Source organism: Eschrichtius robustus, chromosome 13, assembly GCF_028021215.1.
Source record: "Eschrichtius robustus isolate mEscRob2 chromosome 13, mEscRob2.pri, whole genome shotgun sequence".
In the NCBI taxonomy this organism is placed as follows: Eukaryota; Metazoa; Chordata; class Mammalia; order Artiodactyla; family Eschrichtiidae; genus Eschrichtius; species Eschrichtius robustus.
In genome coordinates this window covers 103717819-103735106 of record NC_090836.1, presented here as the reverse complement: position 1 = coordinate 103735106, position 17288 = coordinate 103717819, and the positions used below count along the sequence as shown (strand labels likewise).

The 17288-nt window shown below is 53.3% G+C and overlaps 1 protein-coding gene across 4 annotated transcripts in view; it reads right to left on the bottom strand.

Moving 5' to 3' along the window:
- TBC1D22A (TBC1 domain family member 22A) overlaps positions 1-16699 on the bottom strand; it is a 315289-nt gene extending 298590 nt beyond the window's left edge. For all 4 annotated transcript variants that reach the window (XM_068561086.1, XM_068561089.1, XM_068561088.1 and 1 more), the window contains exon 1: positions 16500-16699. In XM_068561086.1, the coding sequence (XP_068417187.1) occupies positions 16500-16561 (62 nt within the window). In that variant the 5' untranslated portion in view covers positions 16562-16699. The remainder of the gene's footprint in view (positions 1-16499) is intronic.
- Positions 16700-17288: the final 589 nt, after the last annotated feature.

Genomic DNA, 17288 nt, shown 5'->3' with positions numbered 1-17288 from the left:
CCTTGAAAACATTATGCTGAGTACAGGAAGCCAGTCACCAAAAAATCCCCACATTATTATACGACTCCATTTATATGAAATGTCTATAATGGACAAATCATACTATAGAGACAGAAAGAAGATTAGTGGTTTCCTGGGGTGGGGGGTGGGAAGCCGGGGTGACTGCTAATGAGTACAGGGTTTCTTTCTGAGATGATAAACATGTTCTAAAATTGACTGTGGTGAGAGTTATACAACTTTTTGAATACAATATAATATCACTGAATTTTACACTTTAAATGAATGAATGGTGGCGTATGTGAATTAAAATAGGTGAACTATGATATGTGAATCTCAGTAAAGATGAAACGTTTTTAAAAGGCAATACAGCTTCCACTTGGTTCTCCTGGCCACCATGCTGTGAGGAAGCCCACACCAGCCACATGGAGGGCGCGTACGTGTAGGCACCACAACTTACAGCGCTGGCGGGGGTCCCAGGTGACAGCCTGCGCCCAACTGCTAGACACGTGAGGGACTCAGGCCACAGCCTTCAAGACTTCCCAGTGACACCCAGGAGCTTTCTTTTCTTTTTTCTTTTCTTTTGGCCAAAAAAAAAAAAAAGTATCAGCCTGCCTAGGTCAAGCACCACCCATCTGTCGTGGTTCCTTTCCTGAAATTTCCATGGATGCCTCCCTGACCTTGGTAGAAAGTTTCCAGTTTTAAGAATCCAAAGGCCTGGGTTCAAGTCCCAACGCTTAAAGCTGATAAGAGCGTTAACCAAGTAATTGTTCCGAGCTTTACCTTCCTCATCCCGGAAATGGAAATAAGAATGTGTATGAAATGAGATAACCATGTAACAGCAGTGTGAATACTGCAGTGACCTACAGACAGTATTTACCAATACTATCAATCTATCTTTCCTTGAACACTTGCAATCTTCCATTATGCGCAAATGTATTCAATATGGCTCAAAACCGGCAGGCAGTCTGGTCTACAGCCCACTATTTGCATGTCATTTTCACAAAAGTCTGCAACATTATCACATCCTGCAGGCCTTTCCCTCCCAGGACAGCAGGAAACTCATTAATTCTTCATGGGCAAACCACTTGTGTTTACTGAGCAGAAAATGTTCCAACAAAGTTCAAGCTCAGACTAAAAGGAACCTCATTGTATCTTATTAAAATTACATTTTTATTCGGTTTTGCATAGGGAAAGAGAAAAACAGGCTTCAACTAAAGCCCTTTTTAAAGAATAAATGGCAACTAATACACATACCTCCTTTCAAATAATGAAATCTTTCCTTAAAAAATATATTAACCAATAAACTTTTTTATAAATTGTACTGCTTTAAAACACTACAGTAATTCACTGAACCCTAATGATTCCTTCCAAAAAGCAGATCCACGTGACATAGTTCCACTGCCAGCTACACACCCTGGAAAAACAGTTACACAAGTACACAGGGAGACAGGTTCAGCAATGTTCATAATACCACAAAGAGAAAAAACGTTAAGAAAAATCTAGATGTCCATTATCAACTGAATAATGAATAAACAAACTAGAACGTACGCATATAATGGCATACCAACCACAGTAAACATGAAGGAACTTCAGCCACCAGATTCAAGATGGGGAAAGTTCATTAACATAATAGTGAAACGCTGAGTACACACAGTATGACACCACTTACAGGAAGTTTTTTAAATGCAAAAATGAGACAATATATCATTTTTGGGTACATACATTGAGTGGTCAAAAATCCTACTGCGTGCAGGGTAACCACAAAATTCAGAACCGTGATGGTCAGGGGAAGTGAGACTAAACAGCTGGGCCCAGGAAAGGAACACGACAGCATCAACTGTGGATGTGGTCTACGTGCCCTGTATTCACCTTGTGCCTTCCTGAAAGTCTGAAATGTGTTCTAGGGTTTTAAACAGATGGCTCTGGCTCTGAGAGGGGAGGTGTTTGCAGGCACAGCCATTCAGAGGGTCAGGGAATGCAGTGCCTGGAGCGCTCCTCCAAGACACATTTCTCTAAGCCTCCCCCGACCCCATGCTTCCTACACTGTGCACAGAAATCTTTCAAAAAGAAGGCTCACCGTCATTAGCCACCACAGAAACGCAAATCAAAATCACAATTAGAGGGACTTCCCCGGCAGTCCAGCGGTCAAGACTCTGCACTTCCACCGCAGGGGGCAGGGGTTTGATCCCTGGTCAAGAACTAAGATCCTACATGCCGCAAGCTGCGACCAAAAAATTAAAAAAAAAAAAAAAAAAAAAAAAAAATCACAATTAGGTACCACTTCACAGCCAGGAGGGGGGCAAAAATTTAAAGATAATATGTGTTGGCGAGGATGCAGAGAAACTGAAACCCTCACACGCTGTGGATGGGAGTGAAAATGGGTGCAGCCGCTCTGGAAAACAGCCTGGCAGGTCTTCAAAAGGTCCAACATTGACCACATGACCCTGCGATTCCACTCCTAGGTACACACCCAAAAGAAATGGAAACATGTCTACCCAGAAAACTTGTACTGTATTATTCATAACAGCCAAAATGTGGAAACAGTCCAAATGTCCATCAACTGATGAATGGATAAATCAAATGTGCCTATTCATACAATGGAATATTCATTATTAGGTCATAAAAAGAGATGCCCCAACATGGATGACCCTCGAAAACGTCACAGTCAAAGAAGCTAGTCTCAAAGGACCACACACACAATTCAATTTACACGAACCATCCAGAATAGGCAAATCTATAGAAACGAAAGGTATGTTAGCAGTTGCCAGGGGCTGGGAAGAGGGAATGGGGAACCATTGCTTATGAGTTCTGGGCCTCTCTCTGTGGTGACGGTGGTACAACTGGGTGAATATACTAAAAACACTGAATTGTACACTTTAAGTGGGCGAAATGTATGTTACGTCAATGATATCTCTACAAAGGTGTTAAAAGGAAGGAAGGAAGGAAGGAAGGAAGGAGGGAGGGAGGGAGGGAGGGAGGGCGAGCTAGGGAGAAGCGAGGACGGGGAAGGACCAGACCAGTCCCTCCTGGCCCAGGTGCCGGGGAGCAGGTGCGCACGGGGGGAAGGCTCAGGGTGCAAAAGCACGCCTTCAGCACCCATTGCCCAGATGACCAACATCACTCGATAAACTTTTAAACAGGTCCAAGTCCACCCCTCCCGCCCCAAATAACAAGAGTCTGCACTGCTACCGTCACAGAACATTTCAGTATACTTCATGTGGAAAGGACGGACATTTTTATCATCCTCCAAACTAAGAAAATGAAACTTAAGAAAGACTAATTTGTTACCAGTAGGCAAAGGCAGGGACCAAGAGCGGTGTCCTCTGGGCCCAATTTGTACATATCCTGATGACCACATGCCTGAGCAGCCGGGAAGGACTCAGATGGAAGAAGAATGACTGAGAACTAACAAGGCGTCACAGCTTCCAACACTGCGATGTAACAGAGGCTCCCAGCTCGGTGAGAGGGTTGGGTCCAGACAAAGGACAGCACAGGACGGGTCAGGAAGGAGCCCCGAAGCGGCCCCCAACTAGAAGTGCCTCCCACGAGAGCCCCGAGTTCCCATAAAGGTCACCTCTTCTGCAGAAGGCACAGAAAACGCCCCCACTGGTAAGGGAAAGAAAGATGACAAAGAACGGGCAAAGCTAAGGTTTAAAGAGAGAACCGGGAAGAGCGCTCCCAGGAGGACGGGGTCCCAACATGAAGATAGGCTGGAGACACTGGGCAGATACAGGAACGCCCGAAAGAAAGAGATGGGCCCCAGGGACCAACGCCATCTCTTCCGGGTTCTTTCCAGGCTGCCTTTACACCACCAGTCAGGAAAGCTTTTTTTTTCAGTCGTGCCACACGGCATGCGGGATCTTAGTTCCCCGACCAGGGATCAAACCCATGCCTCCTGCAGTGGACGCGTGGAGTCTTAACCACTGGACTGCCAGGGAAGTCCCCAGGAATTTTTTTTTTTTTTTTTTAAATTTATATTTGGCTGCGTTGTGTCTTCGTTGCTACGTGCAGGCTTTCTCTAGTTGCGGCGAGCGGGGGCTACTCTTCCTTGCGGTGCGCAGGCTTCTCATTGCGTGGCTTCTCTTGTTTCAGAGTACGGGTTCTAGGCGCGTGGGCTTCAACAGTTGTGGCACACAGGCTCAGTAGGTGTGGCTCACGGGCTCTAGAGCGCAGGCTCAGTAGTTGCGGCGCACGGGCTTAGCTGCTCCGCGGCACGTGGGATCTTCCCGGACCAGGGCTCGAACCCGTGTCCCCTGCACTGGCAGGTGGATTCTTAACCACTGCGCCACCAGCGAAGCCCCCCAGGAAAGCTTTTTAAAAACTCACAAAGACTGTCTGTCTGAGGGCCTACTTGTGGACAGCCAAGCTCTGGGGCATGGCCTTCACCGAGAGCACCACGAATCAGTGACATCTTAGCCAGTCACAGACGACCCCGAGGCTGCCCCACTAGAGTCACTCGGCACACCCTGGCTGAGCACCTGCTCCAGGGCCGGCCCGACGCTGGCGCTGCTTAGATGCCAGGGACGTTGCTCCCGCCAGGGTGGAGGGTCATTAGGATACAGGTAGGCACTGAAGTGGGAGGAGAAAGGAGGGAATGAGCCTAAGTTACAGAGCAGAAGCCAAGAAGGCAGGAGGAAGGAGAGCCCAATGGCGCAAGGCCTCTGGGTTTGACAATAAGGCGATTCTCTCCTGTGTATCCCAGAGAACTTCTTTCTGGTCTGAACTTGGACCACCTACACCAAGGCCCCGGCTCTGAAACAAAGACTGATGGGACAACACCAGAAGAGCTATTTTTTTTTTTTTTTCGTTAAAGGTTAAAGAGCAGTGAGTGAAAATAACAATGAATGAAACGGCAAAGAGTGAGAGGAGATAAAAGTAAAAGAAATACATCCAAGCTGCGGTGTCCTAAGCATCATAAAATAAATGAAAAATTATACGGCCACCTTTACGATTAACTGCCTCCCTGTATTTCAGACACATGAAGTAAACAGGCAAATCATGCAGTAACTCAGTTTACAGCCCATCAACCTCTCCAAGCACAGTCATCACTCAGTGCCTCCAGTAGTTTTCTGAAAGATGAACTAAATTAGCAACTGATTTACCATTAGGCGTGTTCTAACCACAGTGATGCTCCCCAGGTTTATAAAATATGTTCAGAAGGGGTAAGTTTTCCAAGGAAATTAACTTTAGAGGACTCTGGAGGAAAATGTACGAAACGCCATTATTACCACGGTAAACAATGCCACCATTCCTCCCGCCCACGGCATCATCTGAAATGGTCCCGCCCACAGAGTCAAGTGCAGACACACGTGGCCCTACAGGACCCTGAGCAAAGGGGCTCCGGGGCTGTCCCACCATCAACACCCACGCTACGCCACCTGGCAGTGACGCTCGCCCCGTCCCCCAAGCTCTCAGCCACCTACTGAGCTCTCCCCACCGGGCCACGAGCTCCCTGTAAGAGGGCCTGGAGTTTGTCTCCTGTCACACTCCTTGGGGGCCCAGGAGCCAGTGGAGACGGGCAATTACTGATCCAATCAGCAAGCTGCTTCACGGATGGCTCTTCAGACAGGTCTTAGAAGTGAGGATGTTGACAATAAACTTCCCCCTCACATGAAAAAAGCAATGTGTGGAATATAATACTATACATCAACTCTACTTCAATTAAAAGAAAAAAGCAACGTGTGAGCTCACAGACCCAGAGAACAGACTGGTGGCTGCCAGAGGTGGGGCAGGGTGCGAAATGGGTGAAGGGGTCCACAGGCACACACTTCCACTAACAAGGTAAATAAGTCCTGGGGATGTAACGCACAGCATGGTGACTGAAGTCAATAACACTGCCCTGCAGATGCGAAGGTTGCTTGTAATCTTACAAGTTCTCATCACGAGGAACAAGCGTGTGACTGTGTGGCGATGGACGTTAACTACACTTCCTGTGATCATTCTGCAATACGTACATAGAGCGAATCCTTAGGTTGCACACCTGAAAGTAATATAATACGTCAATTACATCTCCATAACAGCACAATGTATGAATACGGGGGGGGGGGGGGAGGAGTCTTTTGAAATTAACATGGAAAAGTCCACCCCCGCCAGCCCGGCAGTCGGCCGTCACCGGGTCCCACTTCCCCAGCTCTCCCCTCCTTGCTGCTTCTCGCCCCATCCCCTCTCCTGTCGACTTCGCCCCAGGCTCACCGCACTGAGCCCCTTCTCCTCTCCCAGTTCCTGCCAGCCTATCTGGATGCTTCTCAGACTCCTCCATGCGTCCCGAAGCCCAGGGCTCCACCCCGCCTTCTTCCCAGTTCGTGGGAAACCGCGCTCTCTCCTGGCGTTACTGGGCACCTCCAGTAAACACTCAAACAGCGGCCTCCAGGCCGAGCTGCTGCTGGCTCTCGGCCACAAATCACCACCTCACGTTAACGGGCCCGTCACAAAAATCAGCTTTGCCCCCACTGCCATGCCTCACACCCACCTCCCCAGACAGGACGCAACCCTCTGCAGTCACGCAGGTACAACACGACAGGCGCACGCCGCCTCGTGCAGCCCCTGGCAGCCTCCTGTCTCTCTCCCTGGGCCGTCTGTGACACCTGAAACCCACCCGCTGTCCCCAGCGTCCCTCTCCTCCTGACCCCATCACTCACTCCTTCCGTGACTTAATCTCCAAGAACAGCGATCCCAAAACCCAAGATACTTGTTGCTACATTCAGTGCTCCCTTCTTTTGTTTTTTTTTACTTTTTATTGGCATATAGTTGCTTTACAATGTTGTATTGAGTTTCTGCTGTACAGCAAAGTGAATCCATTATATGTATACATATATATATCTCCACTCTTTTTTGGATTTCCTTCCCATTTAGGTCCCACAAAGCACTGAGTAGGGTTCCCTGTGCTATACAGTAGGTTCTCATTAGTTCAGTGCTCCCTTCTTTACTACACAAATACTTGAATGATTAAGCATTTTAAACCTGAAGGAGTTAAGTTCCAAAGACTAGAGCACATCCCCTCATAAGTGGGCGTAACTAGGCAACACCCTCTGAGGAGCCCCCAGCGTCCCACGCCTGCCGGGCCCTGTAAGAGCCACTTACAGTCACGGTGGTTGATGAGCCCACGTGTGGCTGGAACATAAAATGCTGTAATGGCTCCATGACTGGTTTTGGCACAGGAAATTAACCCAAGCTAGGGAGTAATTCTAAAGGAATCGAAACGGGGTGCAGGAGGCGGCAGCCCCGGTCTGTCTGAGACTAACCCGTAGCACTAGCCACCCCAGGACGGTAACCGGCCCCGTAAGACAATCCCCACGCCCTAGACGGCGGGAGGGAGACAGTGCGGTGAAGACTGGGGGGCCGGGAGGTCTCCCGCGCTCTCTTCCTCCTGCATTCTGTAATGGCAAGGCCAGACCCCTTCTGCTTCCCACCCAACCGGCTGGCCTCGCCACCTGCAAACACGCGCACGTGACAACAAGAGAAGCAGGTGCTGAGCGCCCCCTAGGGGCTGCCTCCCGCCTCCGAGGTCCCGTGACGCCGAGGGACCCCCTCCCCTCTCCAAGACCCCGTCCTCCGCCCCGCCTCTCCACGCGCACCGCGCCCACGCCCTCTGACAAGCCCTGACCCCCGCTGAGGGCTTTCGGCCGAGGATTAGGAGCCCACCAGGAAGACAGGCATCGAACATCGCTTGTCTCGCTGCGTGTGAGCCTGAGCGCCAAGCAAGGGCATTCTGTCTTTGAGGCTAGTAGAAAGAAGGCGCACGGCAAACCCTGCAGCGAGCTGTGTGAGGGAGCAGGGCGAGAGCGGCCCGGGGCACGTCTGAGAACTGTGTCACCGTCCGGCCCCGACAGCGCGGGCCAAGCTCGAGTGTGCGGCCCGGGTGAGAAGGAAGACGGCGGGCCATGCCCGGGCCGGAACACCCTGGCAGTGCCAGTGAACTCCAGACCCCGGGAGGATGGACCACGGGGAACAGAGCGCTAATGCGGTCAGGAGCCCAGAAACGCACAGGGCGGCGGAGAGAAAGGGCTCTGCCCTCCGCCAACATGCTTGAGTTCAAAGCCAGCTCGCTCACCGCTCACCGAGGGGCCTCGGGCGGAGAGCAGCAGCCGGGCGAGGGCTGCCGCGGGGTCTGCACCCGCAGGGCCCCCTGCCCAGCTGCGCTAGTAACACTAACAGCAGCTTCAGCCCTGAGCCCTCCTAACCCCAGTAAGAGAACCCGTAGCCATTCTAAGCAACTAAACTCCCCGACAGCTACCTGCGCCTTCGCCACCTTCAGCACTCAGGCTGGGATTTCCACGTGAATCCCCCCAAAAGAGGAAACAGCATCAGAATGAGGGAACAAAAGGACCAGGGACACTCAAAACAGAAGTCCCCTGTAGCATGGAGCCCAGAAATGGGAAGAACCCAGGCTGCCCCGTCCCCTCTGGGCCTCCTGACCCTCTGCCTCTCTCTGTGAGCGGGGGGGAACGTCTGGGTGAACCTAGAAGCTGCCCCTCTCACCCCTGGAGAACCGGGAAAGAGGAAGTCCGTGTGCAAGCAACCGGGTCCCACCCCCCGCCCCGGGCCAGGCCCACCACCAGCTCAGCTGCAGCCTGTGAAGTCTGTAAAGGACCCCTCAGCATTCCCGCTGCTGCTGGCCCGAACCTGTGTGTCAAGAGCCCGAAACAAGGGAGGTGCTCAATAAGCAGGCGCAGGTACGCGGTGTCACTGCAAGGCCAGCACCACCTCCATCCGCCTCCACCTCCCGCCTGGGGCGCAGAGCCAACACCTGGCCGTGGATGTGGTTCACAGCCACCCTCCCCGGAATCCTCCGGAGGGAGAACCAGGCGGTCGGTCGTGTCTGCCCTCCCAGGGCCGAGCACGGAGGCATCCCCCACGTGCAGCCCAGCCGCCCCAAGGCCGGGACCCCCGCTGCACCCAGAGGGCCCGCAGGGGCCAGTCCTCACGCTGCACGCGTTCCACTGAGGAGCGGATAAGCCCAGGAGTGGGAGATGGTGGAGCTTCCGGAGAAGGCCTGGTGGGGGCGGGTGTCACGCCCTGGCCCCGGGTCACCGAGCCGCTGCCCTTGTCCTAGCTGTACGCGGGCCAGGCGGGGCCGCTCCAGTGGGAACAGAAAAACGGAGGCGAGGGCTCCCGGCGCCTGTTCTGTTCATTCCCACCCCCAACCTCTGCTCCTGCCTTCACAGGACTCAGGGGGGTGAAACACCTCCTCCAGCTCTCATTTTACTAAATTTTAAAAAAACATAACAAATCCAAAATCATCAAGGATCTTTTTTTAAGTCATTTTTGTCCTCATCTAAAATTAACCCAAAAGAGTCCAGATTTGCAACATTAGATCAACATTTAAGAGGGAAAAAAAATGATTTCATTTTAAATTTATTTCTTCAAAATGTTTCCAGACAAAATAAAAGGTGTTTCATAACATGAAACATGACCACTGGAAAGCAAACAAGTAAAACAAACTATGTATTTAGCCAAACCCCACCCTCAGGTGCTTCCACGGTGCTCAGCACAGCAAGACCATCTCCACGCACGGGTGGCAACCAGACCGACGCCCCACACACAAAACACAAAGTCACTGCCAGAGCACGGACTCCTGGGCTCCTCATGACAGGGAAAACTAGGAATAAAGAGACACTCCAAACAGCCACTCCAGAAGCACCAGCAGGAAAACAAGCCAGGTCTATAAACACACAAGACAGGAGAGCAGGTGGGGCAGCAGCTCAGAACTTCTGAGGAAAGAGAGGCACAGCCTCCACTTGGCCCCTGGACCCGAGAGGACACGGAACAGAGAAGACCCCTCTGACTAAACACGCTTTGCAGAGCTCACCAGTGAGGGCCCAGCCCACCCGTGAAGACTGGCCGAGGTACCGGCCCACGTTCAAGTGCAGGACCCCTTCCCCACCCGACGGCCCTCGGCCACGCTTCCCTGCCCCTCCACCTCCCCCGCAGGGCTCTGCTTTCCTGCAGCCGCTGTAACAAACTTACTGCCTTCAAACATTCCCACCCATCATCTTAACACTCTGGAGGTCAGAGGTCCGGCATGGGTCTCCCAGGCTAAAGTCCAGGGGTCAGCCCGCTGCATCCATTCTGGAGGCGGTCCTGGGGAGAATCCATTTCCTGCTCATCCGGGTTGCTGGCAGAATTCAGTTTCTAGCGGGTGCGGAACCAAGGTCCCCGTCTTCCTGCTGACCAAAAGCACAGGCTGCTCCCCGCTCCTAGAGGCCACCAGGTGCTCTGGCTCGGGGCCCCTTCCTCCATCTTCAAAGCCAGCAAGCGCAGATCAGACGGAGCCACCTCTGTCCAATCTCTGATACTTTTAAGAGCTGATGTGACTGTGCTGGGCCCACCGGATAATCCAGGGCAATCTCTCCGTCTCAGGGGCAGCTGACGGGCAACCTTAATTCCATCTGCAACGTAATTCCCCTTTGCTGTGGAACTGACACGTCACAAGCTCCGAGGATGAGGACGTGGACATCTTGGGGGGGACCCCACCCCTCAGGCCAGAACCCTGGGGGTCACCTCAACCTCCAACACCCCGCCCATCAGTGACCCCTTCGAGGCCCACCGCAGCCCGGGCCCTGAACCTGTCCACTCCCCCCGCCCACAGCCACTGCCCTGGTCCCCACTTCCCGTGCCCACTTCCTCTCACCCTCTCTTCGAGGCGGAGGAACAGGATGAAGTGCTTCCTCATGGCTCTCGGGACCAAGACCCAGATCTTCTCCAGGGCCTGGAAGCCCTGCGTGCTCTGGGCCCCGCGCACCCCTCCTCACTTCCTCCTCGGGGTCTCCCTGCGGAGAGCTCCGACCCCAACCCCGACCCACACCTCTGCGTGGCAGGATGGTCCCTGCTCCAGCCCCGGGTCCCAGCCTAGGCGAGACCTCCTCCGGGGGCGGGGGGAACGTGGCATTCTATGGACGCGGGGCTCCGCTGTTCTGCCCCCATCACCAGGCTGCGGCCGTGGGAGCCTGCAGACTGCTTGTGTATCAGGTGTTCACCGTCTCCTTCGGCCTGAGGACCCCGAGGCCCACGCCCCTGCGCGGCATTCTGCGTGGTACCTGGCGCACTGGAGGTGCTCCAGTATTTTCTGAATGAACCGTGCCCCGCCACGCTCCCCTCCTGCAGCTGACGACTGACGGTGGCCTGCGGAGACGACAGCTGAGCTGAGCCTCCCCCTTGCTCAGGGCCGCCTCGTGGCCGTGACAGCTGTGCGCTGAAAGCGGCCGGGGCCAGCGCACCGCGAATGGTCTTCTGCCCCACGTCTACCCGAGCACCCACGGCCCCGCCATATTCAGTCCCGGCCTTTCTTGCTGCCACCGCACTTACAAATGTCACCCTTCACCTGCCCCAGCGGCCCGCCTACCCTGCTGCCAGCAGAGCACACTGCCAGGCAGAGCCGTGCTAAAATAGCAAGCGTCGGATCCACGCTGAAAGGCTGCCTGCGTTCTCCCACCCAGTGTGCTATGATTTCATCTTGGCATTTACAGTGAAGTGTAGCAAGAATGCTAAGTGCAACTGCAGAAAGCCACAGCCCCGTGGGAGCCAAGCAAGTCAATGGCCCGCGAAAGAACAGGCCCAGAGAGTCAGAGGCTGAACCTTTTCTGATTCCTATCATCAACTTCCTGATTCTGATCAAACCACCACCGCCTCTCACCTGGATGTTCGCAAAGCCTCCTAACTGGTCTCCCTGCTTCCGCCCTGGCCCTCCCGGCCCCCCAGTCTACCTACAACGGGGCAGCCAAAGGAATCCTGCTAAACCAAAGGCAGGGCATGCCGCTGCCACAATCCTCCAAAGGCTCCCCCTTCACTCGGAAGAAAAGACTGGGAGGCCCTGTCTTTCCTGGGACCATGAGGCCCACCACTCCCACCTTTCAGGCCTCGTGCCCCACACGTCTCTCCCCGCCTCAGCAGTGGTCACACCGGCCCCCCGGGCTTCTCCACAGACACACCAGCATTGCCCCCGAACCAGGGCCTTTGCAAGAGCTCAGCCCTCTGCCTGGACAACTCTTTCCCGGCCACCCAGGAGGCCTGTTCCCTCACCTGCTGCAAATCTTGCTCAAATGTCACCTGCTCTGTTACAGCTTACCTGGTCACCTTATCACCATGACACTCGCCCCACGGCACCTGCCCCCGAAAGATCTATCCCGCTTCCCTGCTCTGTTTTGATAGCAGTCATCACCTTCTGACAGTTAACTCTCTACTTAGTTATTCTCGAGGGATTCCCTGGTGGTCCAGTGATTAGGACTCAGCGCTTTCACTGCCAAGGGCCCTGGTCTGATCCCTGGTCGGGGACTAAGATCCCACAACCCGTGAGGCGCAACCAAAAAAAAAAAAAAAAAACTTAAGTTATTCTCTGCCTCTCCCACTCTGCTGTTAGCTCTGTGAGAGCACAGATTTTGGTCTGTTTTGTTCACTGATGCATCTCTAGCACCTGGAACCATTACTGGCACATAATCTGGGTTAAATAAATATTTGCTGAATAAATAAATTATCAGACTCTCAAAACTGGTCCAAGAGGCCTCTCTCCTTCTCGTCTAAGAGAACAGGGTTAGGCCAAGCAAATATCCTCCTGTAGGTCACAACCACTTAGGTCTAATGCAACTCCCTAGGTTATACATGCAGAAACTGATGGCCCTGGGGGCAATATGAGGAAGGTGAAGGTCACAGAGAGATTAACAGAAAACCATGGCTAAAACCTGGACCACCCAATTCCCAGTCAGACATCTTTCCACCATATCACACATCCTGCCTCATCCAGAGAAGAAGTTTCTAAGGAAGCATCAGCCAAATACATAATCTAAGGACCAGGGTGTGCACAGAATAGGGGGATCTATCAGCAAGACCACCTCGTGCAGTGTAAGCCCTTGGCCAAATCACTCAGTCTCTCCAGGTTAATCTGGAAAACAGTTCGGATCAACCACCACTTATTGATTTGGCAGTAACAATGCAAAGATGAGTAAGGCACGCTCCCCAAACATGAAGAGCTCACCGTCTGGTGAAGAAAACAAGCACTTTCCAACACTGAGTGTGACGCACAAAGGGGTACTTTAGTCCAGACTGCATGAAAACAGGCCAGCCCTGACCAGGAGGTACACTGGAGGCGAGTTCTTAAACATCTCTAAAAAGTAAGCCCAGCAGGGACTTCCCTGGAGGTCCAGTGGTTAAGACTCCGCGCTCACAATGCAGGGGCAGGGGTTCCATCCCTGGTCGGGGAACTAAGATCCCACATGCCACACAGCGAGGCCAAAAAATGAATAAATAAATAAGAAAAATAAAAAGCCAGGCAAAGGAGAGGGAAGGGAGGAAATGAACATTCTGGTCAGCTATGAAAGCATGAAACTGACAGAGGCATCACACAGCAGGTACAGCAAGGATCCTACAAGTCCATCAGCACCAGTGAAGGCAAAGCTCAAAGCAAGGAGGGGCAGGAGACGGAGCTAAAGAATTGAGCAGCCTCAGGTTATAAAGGGCCTTAGACATCATGCAAAAACACTTAAGCTTCTCAGCATGGCATTTCGGGGAAAACGACCAAGGGGCTTTAAACCAGCCTACCTCACTGAGTGTCAGAGTGTGCTTGGAGGACAGAGTGTGTTTTGTAAATTCTAAAACACCAGAGACACGAACACTTGCAGAGCGCCAGGAATAGCACCTGGCAAATAGTAAGTGCTCGATGAATAGCAGCCACTACTGTCATAGGAATTACTAATTATAAAGGCTTGTGCTATACAAAAGAGCCTTTACCAGTTCCATATTTTGTGGGGGGTGTATTCCTCCTCCTTTGAGTTTCTCGGGGTTGAGGCCCACACTCAAAAAAAGTTAATCACAGGAACCACTCAAAAGAGCTGGCACGACCGCTGGAAGTCAGCTAGGATCTGACAGCACCGAGCTTGGGTAGGTAAAGACCAGGTATGCGGCCAGTGGTCACCACAGGGAGGTCATCTACTGACAGGGAAACGGGCACACCTTTGCAACTCCTCCTGTCGCCTGAAACAGCAGCACTGCCAGAGACGAGGCCACAGGAGGCGAGGGGCACGCAGCGGCTGTGCAGGCCTTTCCGGGCGAGCCGACCTCTCCTCCTCGCCCTGCCCTCTGCAGTGACAGCCTCCAGGAGGCCTCCAAGACTCCACTCCAAGTCTGGGACTATCACATGGGAACTGCTCTCAAAAATGCCTAAGGCACGGCACAGCATCGGAGTCCAAGGAAAAAGCAGGGCTGTCTTTGGGAATGCAGGATTTCACAGAAGAAAGTTGAGGACAGTATTATTTTCCTGTGGCTGTCACAACAAAGTACCACAAACTTAGCGGCTTAAGACAACAGAAATTTATCCTGTCACAGTGCTGGAGGCTACAAGTCCAAAGTCAAGGTGTCGGCAGGGCCATGCTCTCTCTGAAGGCTCTAGGAGAGGATCCTTCCCTGCCTCTCCTAGCTCCTACTGGCTGCCACGAATCCTCAGCCTGCCTTGGTTTGTAAAGGCATCACTCCAGTCTGTCTCCATCTTCACATGCCATCTTCCCTGTGTCTGTCTCTCTGTGTGCAAATTTCCTTCTTCTTATAAGGACGCCAGTCACTGGACTAGGGCTCACTCTAATCCAGTGTGACCTCATTTCTCATTTTAACTTGATTCCATCTGCAAACACCCTATTTCCAAATATGGTCACATTCACAGGGTCCGAGGACCTGAATTGGGGCGGGGCCGGGGGCACTATTGAACCCAATACAAGGACAAATACCCAAGAGACACGGTCATCAATCCAAAGGTTTATTCACCATTATAACTACACACAAGAGCTTGATTATTCTCACACCTCAGCTGGTTGTTAAGAATCAGAATCTATTTAGACGGAGGAGGAACCAAAATCTCAAGACCTAAAAACAACACACAAAAGTTCTACTGCCACGTGGCTCCTTTCCTTGGAGTCTGTGTTCTAGAGCATGTGTTCCTGTCACTGCTAGGACCTCCTATTCTCTGCTATTCCAGGATTTTCACATCATCCTGGACCCTGACATTGGTTTCGATGAAACCTCTTATTGTTCTTCAATCAAGCACAGTCCTAAGGACTTCCCTGGTGGCACAGTGGCTAAGAATCCACCTGCCAATGCTGGGGACACGGGTTCGAGTCCTGGTCCAGGAAGATCGCACATGCCGAGGAGCAACTAAACCCGTGGGCCACAACTACTGAGCCTGTGCTCTAGAGCCCGTGAGCCACAAATACTAAGCTCGTCCACCACAACTGCTGAGCCTGCACTCTAGAGCCCACGAGCCACAACTACTGAGCCCGCGTGCCACAACTCCTAAAGCCCGCACGCCTAGAGCCCGTGCTCCACAACAAGAGAAGCCACCGCAATGAGAAGCGACACACCACAACAAAGAGGAGCCCCCTCTCACCGCTACTAGAGAAAGGCTGTGCGCAGCAACGAAGACTCAACACAGCCGAAAATAAAATATAAATAAATAAATAAATAAATTTAAAGGAAAAAAAAAACCCACAGTCCTCTGGAGTAAAATAGGGTGCCTGGCCAACTTCAGGGACCCCCTCCAAAGTCGCTTTTCTGAGCAGTCAGGAACTCATACTGCTAACTCCCAGACCATTCTGAAAATTAAACCTTTCTGACACGACACAGTGCATTCCAAAGTTTACAATTCTGTCACTCAAACAATAGTGTTTACTATGCAACACTTACGAATAAACTGTGCTTATGAATGGTTCTACTTGGAGTTAAGACCACAATTCTTAATTTTCAGTATCTCAGACTTTAGTTTCCAAACTGAACAGTGTGTAGAAATCTTGTAGTTTGTTTATCTCTAATCTGTTTTCACCAGCAGCTGATTTTATCCTAGGCGTTTTGCCCGTCACGTCTGCCATGTTTCCTAGGGCCCTGGCTGGGCTGGGTGACACATCAATCAGAGGAGGACTTTGGAGTTGTACAGCTTCCAGGGTGCACCCAGGTCGCTGCAGGCACTTAACTAAAAAAAAAAAAAAAAATTTTGCTTCCTGCTGCTGACTCAAGACAGGAGTTGGCTTTGAGGCCAGAAAGTGGGACATGGAAATCCACAGGGAGCCTCAAGTATTCTTCCTCGCCCAGGGCAAAAGCAGCAGCCCACAGGAGAGACGAGAACGCCAATCAAGCGGGTCAAAACCACCACGCCCCCTGCAGAAACCGAGCTCGCGGGCGGGCGCAGACTGCCCCGGCCACTCTCCTCACTCCACCAACTCCTCGCGGCTGGAGCCCAGTGGGTTCCTTGCAGCTTCCCCAGGGGGCCGAGGAGTTTCGCAGAAGAGAGCCTGCCGGTCTCGGGACAAGCCTGCCGGCAGCTCCTCCTCCTCCTTTCTGGCCTCGCTCCTACGTGCAGCCACTGTCACCTCCCAGACCCCACGATCCGACCCCCAGGACACCCCGAGAAGTCTCCTCAGAGCCCAGGTCACCCCTCCCCAGACCCCGACTCCACCGCAGCCCAGCGGGCCGACGCGCCCAGCCGACCTCTGACCTCTGACCCCGACCCGGGTCCCCGTCACACCCACCTGCCCGGGACCTTTCTGTTGCTGCGCTTCCAGAACTGCTTCCTGGCCCCGTCGCTGGCCATGGCCTCTCCTCATCCCTCAGACCCGCAGCCCCGACACCCCGAGGGCGGCCAACCCGCCCCGGCGGCCCTTTCCGGTACGCCGGGTGGCCCCTCACTGGTCCCGGGATTCCGGAGGGTAGAGCCGAGAGGCTCTTCCGCCTCCCTCCGGAAGTTGTGCCTCCGCGCGGCCGGAAGTCCCGCCTCCGACCCAGGCGCGCGTGACGGACGCGGCGGAGCCTGACGTCACTAAGAGGCGTCTAAGGGGCGGTGCCGCGGAGGAAGCGGATGGGTAATCCTTCTACCTGCAGGCTTCTTAGGCCTGGTGTTCGGCCCAGGCTTCTGCTGCGCGAAGCGGCAGGACAACGGTCCTAACCCGAGGGCGAGGCGACGCGGAGACCGAAAGCACCCCGCTGCGGGTGGTGGTTGAGGAGGTGTCTGTCGCCCGCACTTGCTAGGGATCGGTAAATACCAAGTGGCTGACTTACCGCTGCAGTCAGTGCAGCGAGGTGAGAACCGTAAGGAAGTGGTCGGGGCTTGTGAGGGGCAGGGGTGGGGCCCGGTGGGTCGGGGAAGGAGGGGCAGGGGAGGGGGCAGGTGGGTCGGGGAAGGAGGGGGTTGGGCCAGGCTTCGGCTGAAGCGTGAAGGTTCCCCCACCGGAGCCTTGGCCGCGGGCGGCTATCGGCGCTTGAAACGTGCAGGTGAAATACACCCAGGACTTCAGTACCAAAGAAGGAATGATGACGCTGAT